This window comes from Felis catus, chromosome C2 (genome assembly GCF_018350175.1).
Source record: "Felis catus isolate Fca126 chromosome C2, F.catus_Fca126_mat1.0, whole genome shotgun sequence".
Lineage (NCBI taxonomy): Eukaryota > Metazoa > Chordata > Mammalia > Carnivora > Felidae > Felis > Felis catus.
In genome coordinates, this window is record NC_058376.1 from 46,414,849 (window position 1) to 46,428,804 (window position 13,956).

A 13,956-nucleotide genomic window follows, 5' to 3' on the forward strand; every position below is an offset into this window, starting at 1 on the left:
AATGTGCAGGCTAGGCTGAGAACCACTGCTTTATAGGCTTAGTAACCTCATTCCCTCCTCATGCAGCCAGTCACAGCTAGCAGGTTTTGAGTGGCTACTTTATGTTCAGCAATTTACATAATCCTCACGGCAAGTGTATGAGGCAGGTATAAAAATCCTAGCATTTCACAGATGGGGAAAGTGGAGCTTGGAAAGGCTAAGTGACAGACCTGGAATTACAAATTTAGTATTCTGTCTTCTGAACTAGATCCTTCACCAGCATACACTGTGCTTTTTTGCGGATGCCATGATCCTAGCAATATCTCCAATCATAACATATTCCTTCTTTTTTAGGGGCGAGCAGAAACAGTTGGAGAAACTGGAAGACTTCATTCCAGTACTCCCTCATGGAAAAAACAACAACATAAAACTCCTTCCATGGAAGTTGAGGATGAAGATTGTTTCTCACAACTAACTTTCATAGAGATTTTGAGACTGTGTGGTAGGAAGTAGTAACAAATCAACAGTTGGAGATGGTTAAAATTGTCGAGCAGCTAAAGTCAAAGAGCATCACTTTTTACACAGTCAGTTTACTGGCTTTGAACAGCCGTTCGTGGTATCTTGAGACTGACAAGAAAACTGGATAGCACAGTCTATGAAGATAAGCCAGCGTACGGAATGCGAAGGAAGCGGCCGTGGGAGGTTATGAGAACAAGGGAGTCTAGGCTGCTCATGAACATACCAACTACAACACAAGCTGCATAGAGAGAAACAAGAACAGAAGGCTGGAAGACAGGGAGGGCCGGAAAGGCTGCAGGAGAGCTGAGGTCAAGTTCACACCCTGAGACACTGAGTCAGAAGATAAAAGGTGATGCATTACTCAACAAGCCAAGTATTTTTAAAAGGTGAAGACAAAACAGAAAGAGAATTATCTTTCCCTCCATATTTCATATTTTTAAAACTCCGCAAAGGTACAAAGTAATATGAATTAGATCTCACTTTATGTAAATTTGCTGAGTGTGTGTAAATCTTAATATGTCAAATAGCATGTTAACTTTGCTCATAGAATTTTTAGCACGGAAGATCATTTAAATGAGTCGTGTGGCAATTTCCTCTATAGAGCAAATAACCCACTCTTTTTGCAATTTAAAATTCTCTTATGATGAATCTGCAGGACACTGGCATGTATCATAATTTGATTCAAGGAAAAATGTATGTCGTTACAATTTTATGTTGGAACACCTAATGAGCAACAGAAAAATAATTACACACAGATGTGTTTCCTTGTTTTATTCCTCTCTTTTCAAAGTATGAATCATGATTCCCTTATGAGTAGAGGGCTGAAAGGAGGACAGGACCCCACCCAGCTCTGCCAGCACAGAGCTCCGTCAAGCTTGTGAAATTACAACTTGCATCTTCAGGGCTGCACCCATTCAGTAGCCAGGAAATCTCGGGGAGTGTTGTAACTGGCGAAATCAGGTTAATTCAACAGATGGTTTTCATTTCTGGTGAAAGTTTGCATGAGGCTTACTTCTTAAAATGCCCTCACACTATCTTACAGTCAAATGAAGATAACTGGATCTATATTATAAGTTTTAATAGTGCTAGTCTGCAATTTGCTCTTGTCTCTGGAATGGGAAAACTAAATTGATCTATCCTATGGCCATCTCATTCTTCTCACCGGTGTGACTAAATCAGTTCACCTTTAAGTGACTTTTCAACTCTGTCCTCTCCCCCCAAAACACACACACACACACACACACACACACACATGCAAACACTTTGAGCAGGTAAACCGTAACACATTACTACTATATTAATGACATAGACAGTAGGCACAGTGTTAACTGAACAAATAAATTCTTCCAGGATTATTCTGCCCTTTTTATTGTGTCAACTTTTACGGCTATACCTTAAAATTTTTTGAACTGCATCTTTTGCCAAAAAAAGGATATAAAAGATATTTATTCACATCATTTAATAAGATTAGTTAGGAACTATAAAATTAAGATTTTAAAACACATTTCTTAGGGGCACCTGAGTAGTTCAGCCGGTCAAGCAACCAACTTCTGCACAGGTCATGATCTCACAGTTCTTGGGTTCAAGCCCTGAGTTGGACTCTGTGCTGACAGCTCAGAGCCTGGAGCCTGCTTCAGATTGTGTCTCCCTCTCTCTCTGCCCCTCCCTCGCTCACATTTTGTCTCTCTCACAAAGACATTATAAAAAAACTTTTTAATGCGTTTCTTAAATTACCATGAAACTCGATGTTCTGAAAAACCTGAAAATTAAGTTTTTACTTTGGGGGTTGCTTTCAAAGATTAGGTGAAAAGAGATTAATAAAACTTTACTTGCCACTGATTTTATGTCATTAGTTTTAATCAAAAATGGGTCAAATATCAGCAATTTCATATGGCTCTACCTGGTTAGAACAAGAGACAGGTGAAAAACTAATTTTCACCTCAAATGATACAACCACGGCCCTCTATGTTCCAAAGAAAAAAGTCTTTGCAAGAGAGGATGACCTCAGATATTCTGAAATGTGCTTAAAATATCAACTACAACACATATTCAACCCCAGAGCTTCTGGTGCTGGCTTCCATACTCAAGGAGGCTACCAGTGAGCCTGTAACTCACAAGTCCGATTCTGACGGAGTTTTCACAGTGCATGTGAAAGATTGGTGGCGGACTGACAATCACAGAAAACTTTGGAGGGACAAGTGGCAGGGACACTGTCTAAAATGAGTAACTTCCCAATAAAAAATGTCATGTTGGTCAATAACTTTAAAATCCCATACCTAAGTGCTTTGTGTATATTTACTTAGCTTTTCTGCCTTCTACAGAAGGTGCTGAAAGGCAGTGAACTTCAAGAGTTAGGAAGAGGTAGAAAACTGATAGCCAGTAATTGCACAGGTAATAACTGGTGGCAGAGTAATATTGGCTTTAAGTCAGAAAGTGGAGTATTTTACAATAGAACACAAACATCCACAGCCATTAAATAACTTAAGAAAACTCTAGCCACATTAAAAAGGATACATAGAGGTCACAAAACTACTTTGAAAACATGTTTTAAAACTCTGAAGAGTGTCTTATTTTCTAATGGGCGTAAGGGGTTCCCATATTTTTTGGAAGATAAAACAGAGACCCTAGCAACAACGCATTTTCCAGAGAAACACAGAGATCCTCATTCAGAATCCTGCACTTCTTTATCCTAAAATACTGAGATTTACATCAACTGAGACACTATACAATATTTTCTTCTCATTTTTTATTTTTTAAAAAAGACAGATTTAGGATATTGTAAGAAATTACTAAGTTACATTTTTTAAAATCTGTCAAGTGCTACAGTAATGGAATAAGTAAATAAGATTTTTTTTAAAGTTCAATGTTTATATATAGACATATTTATAAAAAAATGACTGAATTAGAAGATGTTAAATAATGTTGATACACACCAGGAAGGGATTTAGGCAAGGAAAGGCACATCATTTCACCACAAGAAATAAAGACCATAGTTGGAAGTTAATGACTAGCCAAAGCTTTAGGTCTTGTGGTAGTTTTCCTAGCTCCGGAGGGTCATTACGGTGGAACCTTCTTTATGGTACTGAGCTGGAATACATAGACAGCAGTTGGAGAATTTTACTCTATGACCCCAAAGTACTGTTAGAAAGAAAGCACTCTTAAGCCTGATGTGTGAAGAGGCAAGGAGCAAAAATCCAAAATGGTTTGGTGGTACTGAAAATCCTATTGACATACTAAGGAGAGTTAAAAAAAAAAAAATACAAAAAAAGGTAAAGTAAAATAAGGTTAATCCTCTTGTCTGGCTGAATTGGAATTCCTGCAGTTACGAAGTTAAAGTTTCAAGTAAACACTGTATTTTTCACTTCCTTTCTTGTAGACAAACACAGTATAGATAAACAGCTGCCATACTTCACCTTGAATAAAGCTATATGCCAATATTTGGGGAAAAGGCTCTTAGCTAATCTCCTTATTTTATATAGCTTAAGTCTGAAAATAACACTAATACTTCTGGCTGACTGGCTATCTACAACAGCACAGTGACCATTAAGTTTTGACAATGAAAGGTTTCCCAGAGACACTAAAGGGTTTCTAGTGAACAGCTAGCTATTTACTGAAAAGTCTAACCGACATCAGTAGGACTTGCTTTGGGTCAATCTCCCACTATCAATTTTCTTTCAGAAATTTGTGCCAACCATCTACCCACTTCTTGCTCTCTGGACTCTGAACCCACATTGGTTTTTTTAAAAGATGGAATCATTCAGAATAATCCATACACATTTTAGTGGTATTAATAAACAATTGTCTGTGTGAATAAATAAAATAGATTTTCAGGATAAAATGGTAGATCCACTCAAAAAAATTAAATTAAAAACAACGGGAGGGGAGACAAGAGAAAATATTAATATTAAAAACATAATAAAAATGGCAATTGCAAAGCAGGCAACTTCCCACTCATGCCACACGATAGGCCTTCATTAAGGTGTACTCTTTCCGATTGGTGTGAGCAGCCCAGATGAAGAGGGCAGAAGCCATGAACTGTAGGGGAGCTGAGACACACGCCAGGCAGAAGGACCATCCAAATTCACCAGACACGTTCTCAGGTAGTTCTAGTTTCTGGTGGAGTAGTTCAATCCCAGCAACATAACAACTCACTGAGCCCAGTGTGCACAGCCCTTGGAGGAGAACAAAACATAACTGGTGAGAGCTTCTCGGGCAACACAACAGGACGGTACTGCGTGAATGTTTAAGAGTTACGACTCTTTGGTCTCTATGGACACAGGAAGAGGAGAAAAGCGAAGTATCCTGACAAGACCCACCTGCAAGGAGATGCAGAATGCCTGTGGCAATGGTGGGATACAAACTCCGGCAGATGCAAGCACAAAGTCCAATTACGGCTCCAAAGCACATCAAACCCAGACTGACAAAAGGTAAGAGGAATTGGCAACGCCAAAGATCTGATTTTGAAAAAGAGAAAAAAAGAAATGTTACCATGATTTCAGATGGTGTTCTCACAATGTCAATTTCTGTCATATACTAAATAGATCTTTTCTCAACAAGTGAGAAAGGAGTACTTTTAATACTGGATGTTTCTTTTCTAAAGCACTTTGTTCAACAGGATGCTACCTTTGTCCTGATAAAAGTGAAAGGACACTAACAGTTAACAATCACTGAGGGCTTACTATGCATCCGGCACTATTCTTTACATGCGTTGCACGTTAATCCTCCAACATCCCTATGAAGAGGTACTATTATTATCTCCATTTTATGAATGAGGAAACTAAGGCAAGAGGTATAACTAACTTGTACAAGGTAAAACAGTAAGCGGGAGAGCCAGCATTTGAAGCAAAACCTTCTGGCTCTACATACAAATGAATCTAAGTCCTTATAGGATCTCAAGGCGGGAATAACAAGTAAATGAATGGTGATTATAAAAGACCTGTTGAAAGAATATACATGAAACACAAAGCAGAGGATCTCTGCACTCAGTAAATGGCAGTTTTAATTATCATAAATTCCCTCAACAACAGCTGTGGGAAGAAAGCTGATGATCTTCCAAAGCACCCCCTTACACTCTTACATTACTTTAATTATTAGTAATGTATTAATATCAACTCTAAGCCAAATTCTACCCTATAGTGCTAGTTTTACTTTCTGGAACTACATAAAAGTCTTTTCTCCAACTTCCCTTCAAACTCTGTTAGAAATATACTTCTTCCGGGGGCGCCTGGGTGGCGCTGTCGGTTAAGCGTCCGACTTCAGCCAGGTCATGATCTCGCGGTCCGTGAGTTCGAGTCCCGCGTCAGGCTCTGGGCTGATGGCTCAGAGCCTAGAGCCTGTTTCTGATTCTGTGTCTCCCTCTCTCTCTGCCCCTCCCCCGTTCATGCTCTGTCTCTCTCTGTCCCAAAAATAAATAAACGTTGAAAAAAAAAATTAAAAAAAAAAAAAAGAAATATACTTCTTCCTATATATTTGCAATACAAATGTGCAGGTTTAAATGTGCAGGTTGAGGAGCGCCTGGGTGGCTCAGTCGGTTGAGCATCCGACTTCAGCTTAGGTCATGATCTCACGGTTCGTGAGTTCGAGCCCTGTGTGGGGCTCTGCGCGGACAAGCTCAGTCTAGAGCCTACTTCGGATTCTGTGTCTCCCTCTCTCTCTCTGCCCTTCCCTGCTTGTGCTCGGTCTCTCTTGCTCTTGAAATTAAAAAAAAATTTTTTTTAATGTGCAGGTTGACTTATATGCAGATTTTTAACAGAACATACTGCAAATGTATTTTCTCTTCCTTATCATTTTCTTAATAACATTTTTTTCCTCTAATTTATGTTAAGAATACACTATATAATACATATAACATACAAAATACGTGTCAGGCAACTATTTTATGTTATTGGTAAGGCTTCTGATCAACAGTAGACTGTTAGTAATGTATTGGGGAGTCAAAAGTTATATGTGGATTTTCAACCCCGTGGAGGGGTTCATGCTCTTAACCCCTATGCGGTTCGAGGGTCAACTGTACTTGCCATTTCATGGTCTCTCACAACATGGTCATTCTTTTGGACAAGCTCCAGTAAGCCTCTACAGCCGGAAAACCAGGTGCAAATCTGAAGACAGTATTTCTTATGCAGTCTGACCATCAAGGAATGGAACGCTCCTAATAAATACTTTCATTTGTTTTTGATATCTATACTTTTGTTATTACCACCTAAGGCTACATTAACGTTTTTGGTAGCCCTAATCCTTAGTTGACTCTTAGAGCTTATAGTCAACTTTTTTTACATATCCCTATCTGAACTCAGGTAGCTGAAATGTTTAACTCAAATACAAAAATTTATTATTTATTCCTATTAAATTTACTCTTCAAAAGGGCCCACTAATAACATCTTTTGGGGAGGTCTGGATTCTGTCACCTAATGTATTAGCTGCTTCTCTGAACTTTATATTTGCAATTGGTTAGGTACGTACCTAACCTTAAAATATGTTTTCAACAGAAGAGAGTTCATCGGGATACCGTTAGAGATCTTATTTCAAGTTGACATGACATACTGATTCATCTTGTTCCCAAAACAGAAATCAACAAATGGCAAAATTATTTCTTTTTTTCCCAACTGTCCGGCTGAAATCAATGTACTCACAGGTCCGAAGCAGATCAATTCCACTATTGTGGTTTCCAGGATCAACAAATTTCTCCATGAACTGCTCATTTAGCGTGAAACTCATGCATTTTGTGACATCAAATGACTCTGGAACATGAATTAACAATGATTGCTTATTGCTTTAATTATAAACATTTAACAAAAATCCCTTTCAGTAATTATTCTCTAAAATAAAAAGTGATATAGAAATATGTTCCCAGAGGACAGCAACCTCTTTGGCCTTGAATGACACACAAGATTCACTGATGCCCAATGGATGCCAGTGGTTCTCAGCAGTGGGCTTAAGACACTGGTACAAGGAAGGGGAAAAAAAAGTAGGAGCAGTAAAATGAATGCGAATAGATATGCAAGAAGACTAGGAAGGAGAAGACAAATAAATAGGAACTTTCATCTTCTCCCCGAAACCTACTCCCCCAGCTGTCTTCCCCCATCTCAGGTAATGACAATTCCATTCTTCTAGTTCCTCAGACCAGAAACTATAGTCATTGTTGCCCACATGCATCCCACCAGTTAATCCTTGAGGGTCCACCTTCAAAACATATCTAGAATCCAGCCACTTCTCAGTGCTACTACTGTCGTCTAAGCCACAATCATCTCTCACCTGAATCAGTGCAAAAGTCTCCTGGCTTCCACCTTTGCCTACTACCTGTTTTCAAAACATGCGTCTAGGTGACCAGATCATCTGTCCTCTGCTCAAAGCTCCGCAATGCTCCTTCACATGTGGAGTAAAAACCAAAGCCCTCATCACGCCTAGAAAATCTTGCAAGGTTTGCCCCACTCTCACCCCCAGAGTACCTTTCTGACAACTCTCCCCTCCTTACCCTCCATTCCAGCCCAGTGGCTTTCTTGCTGGTCCTTGACTAATTCAGGCATGCTCCCACCACAAATCCTTTGCAGTAGCTTTTCCTTCCAACCCACGATTCCCCCTACCTCTGCAACTTTCCATACAGCCAACTCCTTCACCTACCTCAAGTCTTTACTCAAGTAATGTCTTCTTGTTGAAGCCTATCCTGCCTATGCTATTGAAGATTATAACTTATGCACACCAACATCCCCTTCCCTACATATTCCAAATCCCCTGTATTTTCCTGCATTTTTTCATAGCATGTGTCACCTAACATACTATATAAATAACTACTGTTCATGCTATTACACTTATTTATTCAGTTTACTGCATGCATCCCTTACAAGAATGTTAGCTCCCTCGGACTAAAATTATTGTTTTTCTCTGATGTTCTACATGGAATATGGAGGCATGTAATAAATATTTGCTGAATGAATGATAAACGATTGGTAAGATTCAACCATCAAGTGCTCCTATGCCCTCATAAGTAGAACTGAACCCTTTACAATTAACTTTAACCACCACTCCCCCCTTCCAACTACTTTCTTTTTCCCATTATATAATCACAACTATTGTTCTTCTGATATATGGTAACTCCAGCCTGTTGTGCTGTGATTTAAATACAGTGCTTCCCACAAAGTGGTCAACAGAAGTAGTCATAAGTAGAAACAAATTGTAAAGTTGTTCCTTAGAAACAGTTCTAAAGTTTCCATTTCAATAATTGGAAATTAAACATTTTTAATAGTAAGAATGCTTGCAAAATAAATGGGACAATTTCTTAGGTTTTTATTTCCATAATGCATATTTTTAACCTACAAACTCTATCAAGTTGTTGTAAAACAGACTCAATATACACAGATTTAAACGCAGAGTTGGATCAAATTATATTCTCTAAGATTCACAGGGCAAATGATAATAACTACTAAAACACAGCTAACACTTAAAAGACTATCAATTCATATTTGTTGATTTGATTCTGGATACTAATTCTTTCACCAATTACCAAATATTTAAAGTCTTCCAATGTACTTTCCCAATTATTTCCTCATGACATGTGTGAGACTAATAAAAATAATTTTACTGATTAAGTACAGAGATTTAAACTGGCTTTCCCAAGATAAGGACAGTTACTTATCCAACCAATTGTAACGAGTATCAGGGTAATTCATGGAAGATGGGCAGAGAAGGTGGTAGAGAGAGAAGAGACACATAGGTTTATTTCTTTGGAGAGAGAAAGAACCCACAAACCTCCTTTTACATAACTGGGTCATCACCATCACTTTATTATTGAGTAGATAAAGGAGACAGAAGTTAAAATGAGAGAAATACCTGTCCTTTCTGGTGGGCTGTACCAATATGTGTTTGGAGGTATAGTGATACACCGTCTCCACAATCCCAATGTGCCATTAAATCGGAAAAGCGCATCATTATAAGTCTTTTCATCTGCCTCATCACTCTCGAAGTCGGTCCAGATGCTTTTGGCCAAATCACTGGAATTTTCTTGAACTGGACTTCGATATTCATACCAGAAGTCTGTGCCAATCGAGGCTGCCATGTAGATGGTGGAAATGAGGCTAAGCACACAAGCAATTACAAATGCTGTAGCAAAACGGTTATCCATTCTGGCATTCAGACTGCTCTGTTTAAAAGTCGGAGAAAGAAGAAATGTTAGACTTCATGGACATATAGAGGTTACTTTGAAAGGAATTATCTCAAAAACCACCCTTTATCCTAGTCCCCATCCCTTGGCCCTTAAAGTAATATATAATCATTAAAAAATAAATAAAGGCAAGCATGTTCTCAATTAAGTTCAAAATAAAACTCATTATTATGAAAAGTACTTATTGAATGCTCACATACCCAGGATGCTACGGAGACAGAGGTCTTGTTCTCTAGTCTATCACCTGCACACTAAAACAGACAACACTGAAATGGACATACACATTACAGATACAAACAATAGACATGCTCAGAGTCAGCAGTGTACCATACATAAACTCTTCATTACAGGCTGAATTTTTATGCAAGCTGCAGAGCATTAAGTTTTCTGGGGTTGAGCGGGAACAGAGCATTAGAAAAGGAAGCAGAGGAAGTTGGCTCCTCCCAGTTTCCTCTGAAGAGGAAAACCTTCTAAACCAAGGTTAAGAATCAGGAGCTATTTGGAAAACAGAGTTGAGATGTTCCTTAACCCACACAGAAAAGGTAGTTCTGGGTACACAGAATAGCAAAGAGAACAGTAACTGTGATAATGCTAGATAGCAATCTGCTCTTAACCTATTAAAGCTAAGGAAAACTCCCTTACGCTGCCAAATTCTCCACTCCTGTCTACTCTCCCCATTCCTCACACTTTTTGACTCTCCTCATCTGCAAACTAAATGATTCCCCCTCAGCTAGAAAGAAAACTGAATTAGGCAGAACATGAATACTCCCAATGTAGCAGGATTCTCACACAGAAAGAGTTGGGACACTGAGGCTTTTCTTTCCAGGAAACAGCTTTATTCGGCGGGCTAAGACCCAAAAGGCTGGGCCCCCAGCGCAGGGCGGGGGGGGGGGGGGGGCTTTTGTACAATTTTTGCTCTTTTGTCTCCCATATATGGTAACATACAGTCTGAATAAGCTACGTTACAGAGTCCTGAGGAATGTCACGCACCGGCACAGAGCCAGGTTGCCTTCCCTCCTCTTGAGGTTTTCACCACATTCCTTAGGGAGGGGCTCTACCACACCAAGGTGTGGACAGGACTCAACGGCAGTAGTAGTAAATGGCCGCAGTAAAATGACTCAAGGCGGATCAAGCTGAGTCAAATCCTGCCAAGTATACACCGTGACCGCACCAAACACCTTACAAAGGCGCACGAAAACAGGCTCGCAAACTGGGATTGCCGAGTTTGGAAGATAGCAAGTGTGACACAGGAGAGATGGGGCAATTACACTGATTAACAATAACTCCAGAAGTTGGTTTTGTATTCTTGTTCTTTCTAATTCTCTTTCATCCTGGTGCTCTCAAATGACCTTAAAAGGTCCCGGCACCGAGAGCGGCTGTTTACCCAGGCCGGACAACTGGCGCTATCACCTCGCAGGGCGCACTACCGAGCCGGGGGCCCCCGCAGTCCAGGGCCACCCCAGGCCAGGGGCCCCAGGTACGCGACCAGGCCCCTCCCCAGACCACTCGGCCGAGGGAAAACCCCCGCCGCAGCGCTGCGGCGGGACACCCACCCGCCCGGGCCGCTCCCCGGGAGGGGCCCCTCTTCAAACTGCTGAAAACATCCAACGGCTACGCGACCCCTGCCCGGAGACGCCGACCCCGCTCACTCACCGCCCATCCTCCTGCTCCGCCAGCTTCACCCTCAAGCTCAGACCACAGCACCCTACTCTCCCCGCGCCTCCTCTGACGCACTTCCCTGCAGATCCCGCCCCCTCCATAACTCCCGCGCCTCCGCCTCCGCCTCCACCCGAGGCTGGGCTTAGGCCCGGGGCCGAGGGGGCTTGTGGGAGTTGTAGGAGGGACAGAAGGAAAGCGGCGGGAGGTGGCGGCGGTCCGCATTTCTGGCGCCGCGCGCGGTGCATTGTGGGGGATGTAGTTCAACTCCGGAGGGACAGTAGGTGAGCAAAAGGGGGGTGGGGGGTGGCGGCGCGTCCGGGCTGATGGAATCTTGTATTTTATGAAGGAAGGGAGGAAGGTCCGCAAAGGCGACCTGTCTCTGATCACCGACAGTCATTGATTGTGACTTATATAACAGGTTTTCCAGTTCTGTGCTCTCCCTGTGACATAGCCCTACCTCTAAATGTCAGTAGCAGTGAGATACTTCTGCGATATTAACCCATTTATGTCCTCTCCCACAATCTCACTCCCATTGAAGCAGATAGTCCTTCTGGATTTATTAAGTTTAGACTAAGAAAGATGTGACTTGACCGTATCCATCTAGAATGTAATGTTTGGGTTTCATATAATTTATGTTAATGGCTACTTTCTCTTTATGGCAAGAGATACAAATTTTCTATTTATTATAGTAGAGTTTCGTTTTAATGCTTTTTTAACGTTTATTTTATTTATTTTGAGAGAGAGCACAAGTGGGGGAGGACTAGAGAGAGGGAGAGAGAGAGAGAGAGAGAGAGAATCCCAAGCAGGCTCTGCGCTGTCAGCACGGAGCTGGATGCAGGGGCTCCAACTCACTAATGTGAACTCATGACCTGGGCGGAAATCAACAGATGTCTAGCGGAATGAACCACCCAGACGCCCCAGTACAGTTTCACTTTAAAATAAATTCCAGTTAATTAAAGAAAAATATTAAGTTATGATAATACTGAGGGTACCAGATATGTCAAAAACGGGAATTTAAAAAATTGTTATGTAATGTGAAAAAGACTCGATTTGAGGGAACATTGTCTTAAGCAGATAAGGTCATGGACAGCCTCTGAAAGTGCAGATGGCCATGTGTCACAGCAGTAACAGAATGACTCTTAAGTCTTCAAGTATTGCACAGAAGTTCATGGATAGAAAGCAGAGAAATCTTTGCAATAATGCATGTGGACCCAGGAACATGGCCCAAGACCAGTAAATGATGGATTTCTCAGCACATACTGACAGAGACAGCTTACTCAAGGACCAGAAAAGCTCTCAAACCCTACCCCATCCCCAAATGCCTTGGAATTTAGCTCAAAGTTGATACTAAATTTCTACCATCCTGATAGATTGAAGGCACAGTATCTGTTTTTCTGTCTGTGGTTCTGCTTCTTTCACCGGAGTTGGCAAACTGATATTCATATCTAGCACATAAATAAAATAAGGTAATAGCCAAATATAATATTAAAATGTGACTGGATTTTCATGTAGAATGTCTGACTAAAGGAGAACTTTGTCAGAGGCACCAAATAGAGAAAGTGGTGGAGATGTACAGGCAAATTGTTAATATGCAACTTGACTCCTACCAGAAAGGAGGAGTCATGTACCAGAAAATATCCTTGTCCTTTGGCCTTCATCACAAGTCCCTTATCTTCAGAACTACCTCTCTGGTGAAGTCACATGGTAAATAAACCCAGGTAGAAGGGAAGTTTGAAAGAGGAAGACACTACTTCAATTCATAGTCAAGGAAGCTGATCCCAGGGTGAATAACTGACTAATCAAGCTTGGATAATAGGGCGCACTAACTAGTTTTGTGACATTAGACAAGTTAGTTAACCTCTTAAGTTGCAGTTTTCTTTTCTCCAAAATATGAATGTTGATAAACTCCCTATCCCAAGTGACCATTGGCAAGATTAAATGAAAAAAAGAAATGCATGTAAAGTGCCCAGCACAGGGTCTGGGCATAGTAAACAATCTTTAAATTATTAGTATTTGCAAATATTTGTTGAATATCTATAATATATGGTTAGGGTCAATATAAACAGCAAATGCTCCCAATTCCCCTAGAAGCTGGAAGGAACTAAGCCATTTATAGAGGTAGGTGTCCTGCTTACTTCAGGAGGTTTATGAAACTCGGGGCTAACTGCAGATGATGAGGAAAGACTTGCCACGACCACATTTCAGGCATCCTTGCTGAGCTCAGCTCAGAGCATTCCCAGGCTGGGCTCATGGCATACATAAATCTTCATGATTCAGGAGGTAGATGTTTCTGGGAAAGCCTGCAAAGGAGGAGGCTGCTTTCATTCATCAGGTCTGCAGAATGCCTAGAAAACACATCAGACACATTTACATTTCACTCAATTTAGGGGGCACCTGGATGTGTCTGCGTGTTTGAGGTTGTGACCATCCTACCCACTCAGCACAGGAGACTCGAACTGCCTGACCACACCAGTACCAACAAGCACATAACCATATTTCTCATTTATCTCCGCATCTTGGGTATTTTCTGTTTTGGGTGCTTGCTTATGGTGTGGGTAGGCAAAACAAATCCTTAATAAATTAATGGAGTTAATTCTCCATTCATTACTCTCCCATTCATTACTCTGCTCTTTGGGAAACAGTAG

The 13,956-nt window shown here is 40.9% G+C and overlaps 1 protein-coding gene across 3 annotated transcripts; it reads right to left on the reverse strand.

Moving 5' to 3' along the window:
* Positions 1–3,227: 3,227 nt before the first annotated feature.
* On the reverse strand, positions 3,228–13,610 carry CLDND1 (claudin domain containing 1). 3 transcript variants are annotated; one of them, XM_045036793.1, is made up of 5 exons: positions 13,447–13,610; positions 9,322–9,631; positions 7,128–7,235; positions 4,815–4,952; positions 3,228–4,670 (listed from the first exon to the last, which is right to left on the reverse strand). In XM_045036793.1, the coding sequence occupies exons 2-5, from the start codon at positions 9,611–9,613 to the stop codon at positions 4,450–4,452; spliced, it is 759 nt and encodes a 252-aa protein (XP_044892728.1). In that variant the 5' UTR covers positions 9,614–9,631; positions 13,447–13,610; the 3' UTR covers positions 3,228–4,449. The 3 variants fall into 3 exon arrangements, with proteins under 3 accessions (XP_044892728.1, XP_044892727.1, XP_044892729.1); XM_045036792.1 differs by lacking the exon at positions 13,447–13,610 and adding an exon at positions 11,306–11,463; XM_045036794.1 differs by lacking the exon at positions 13,447–13,610 and adding an exon at positions 9,853–9,907.
* Positions 13,611–13,956: the final 346 nt, after the last annotated feature.

Excerpts from the sequence above, each read along its gene's own strand:
- CLDND1 (XM_045036793.1), bottom strand. The coding sequence starts at position 9,613 with ATGGATAACCGTTTTGCTACAGCATTTGTAATTGCTTGTGTGCTTAGC. Across the intron at positions 4,953-7,127 it reads AATTGATCTGCTTCGGACCT|ATCTTTGGCGTTGCCAATTC; the intron begins GTGAGTACATTG and ends TTTCAAAATCAG. Across the intron at positions 4,671-4,814 it reads CATTCTGCATCTCCTTGCAG|GGCTGTGCACACTGGGCTCA; the intron begins GTGGGTCTTGTC and ends TTCTCCTCCAAG.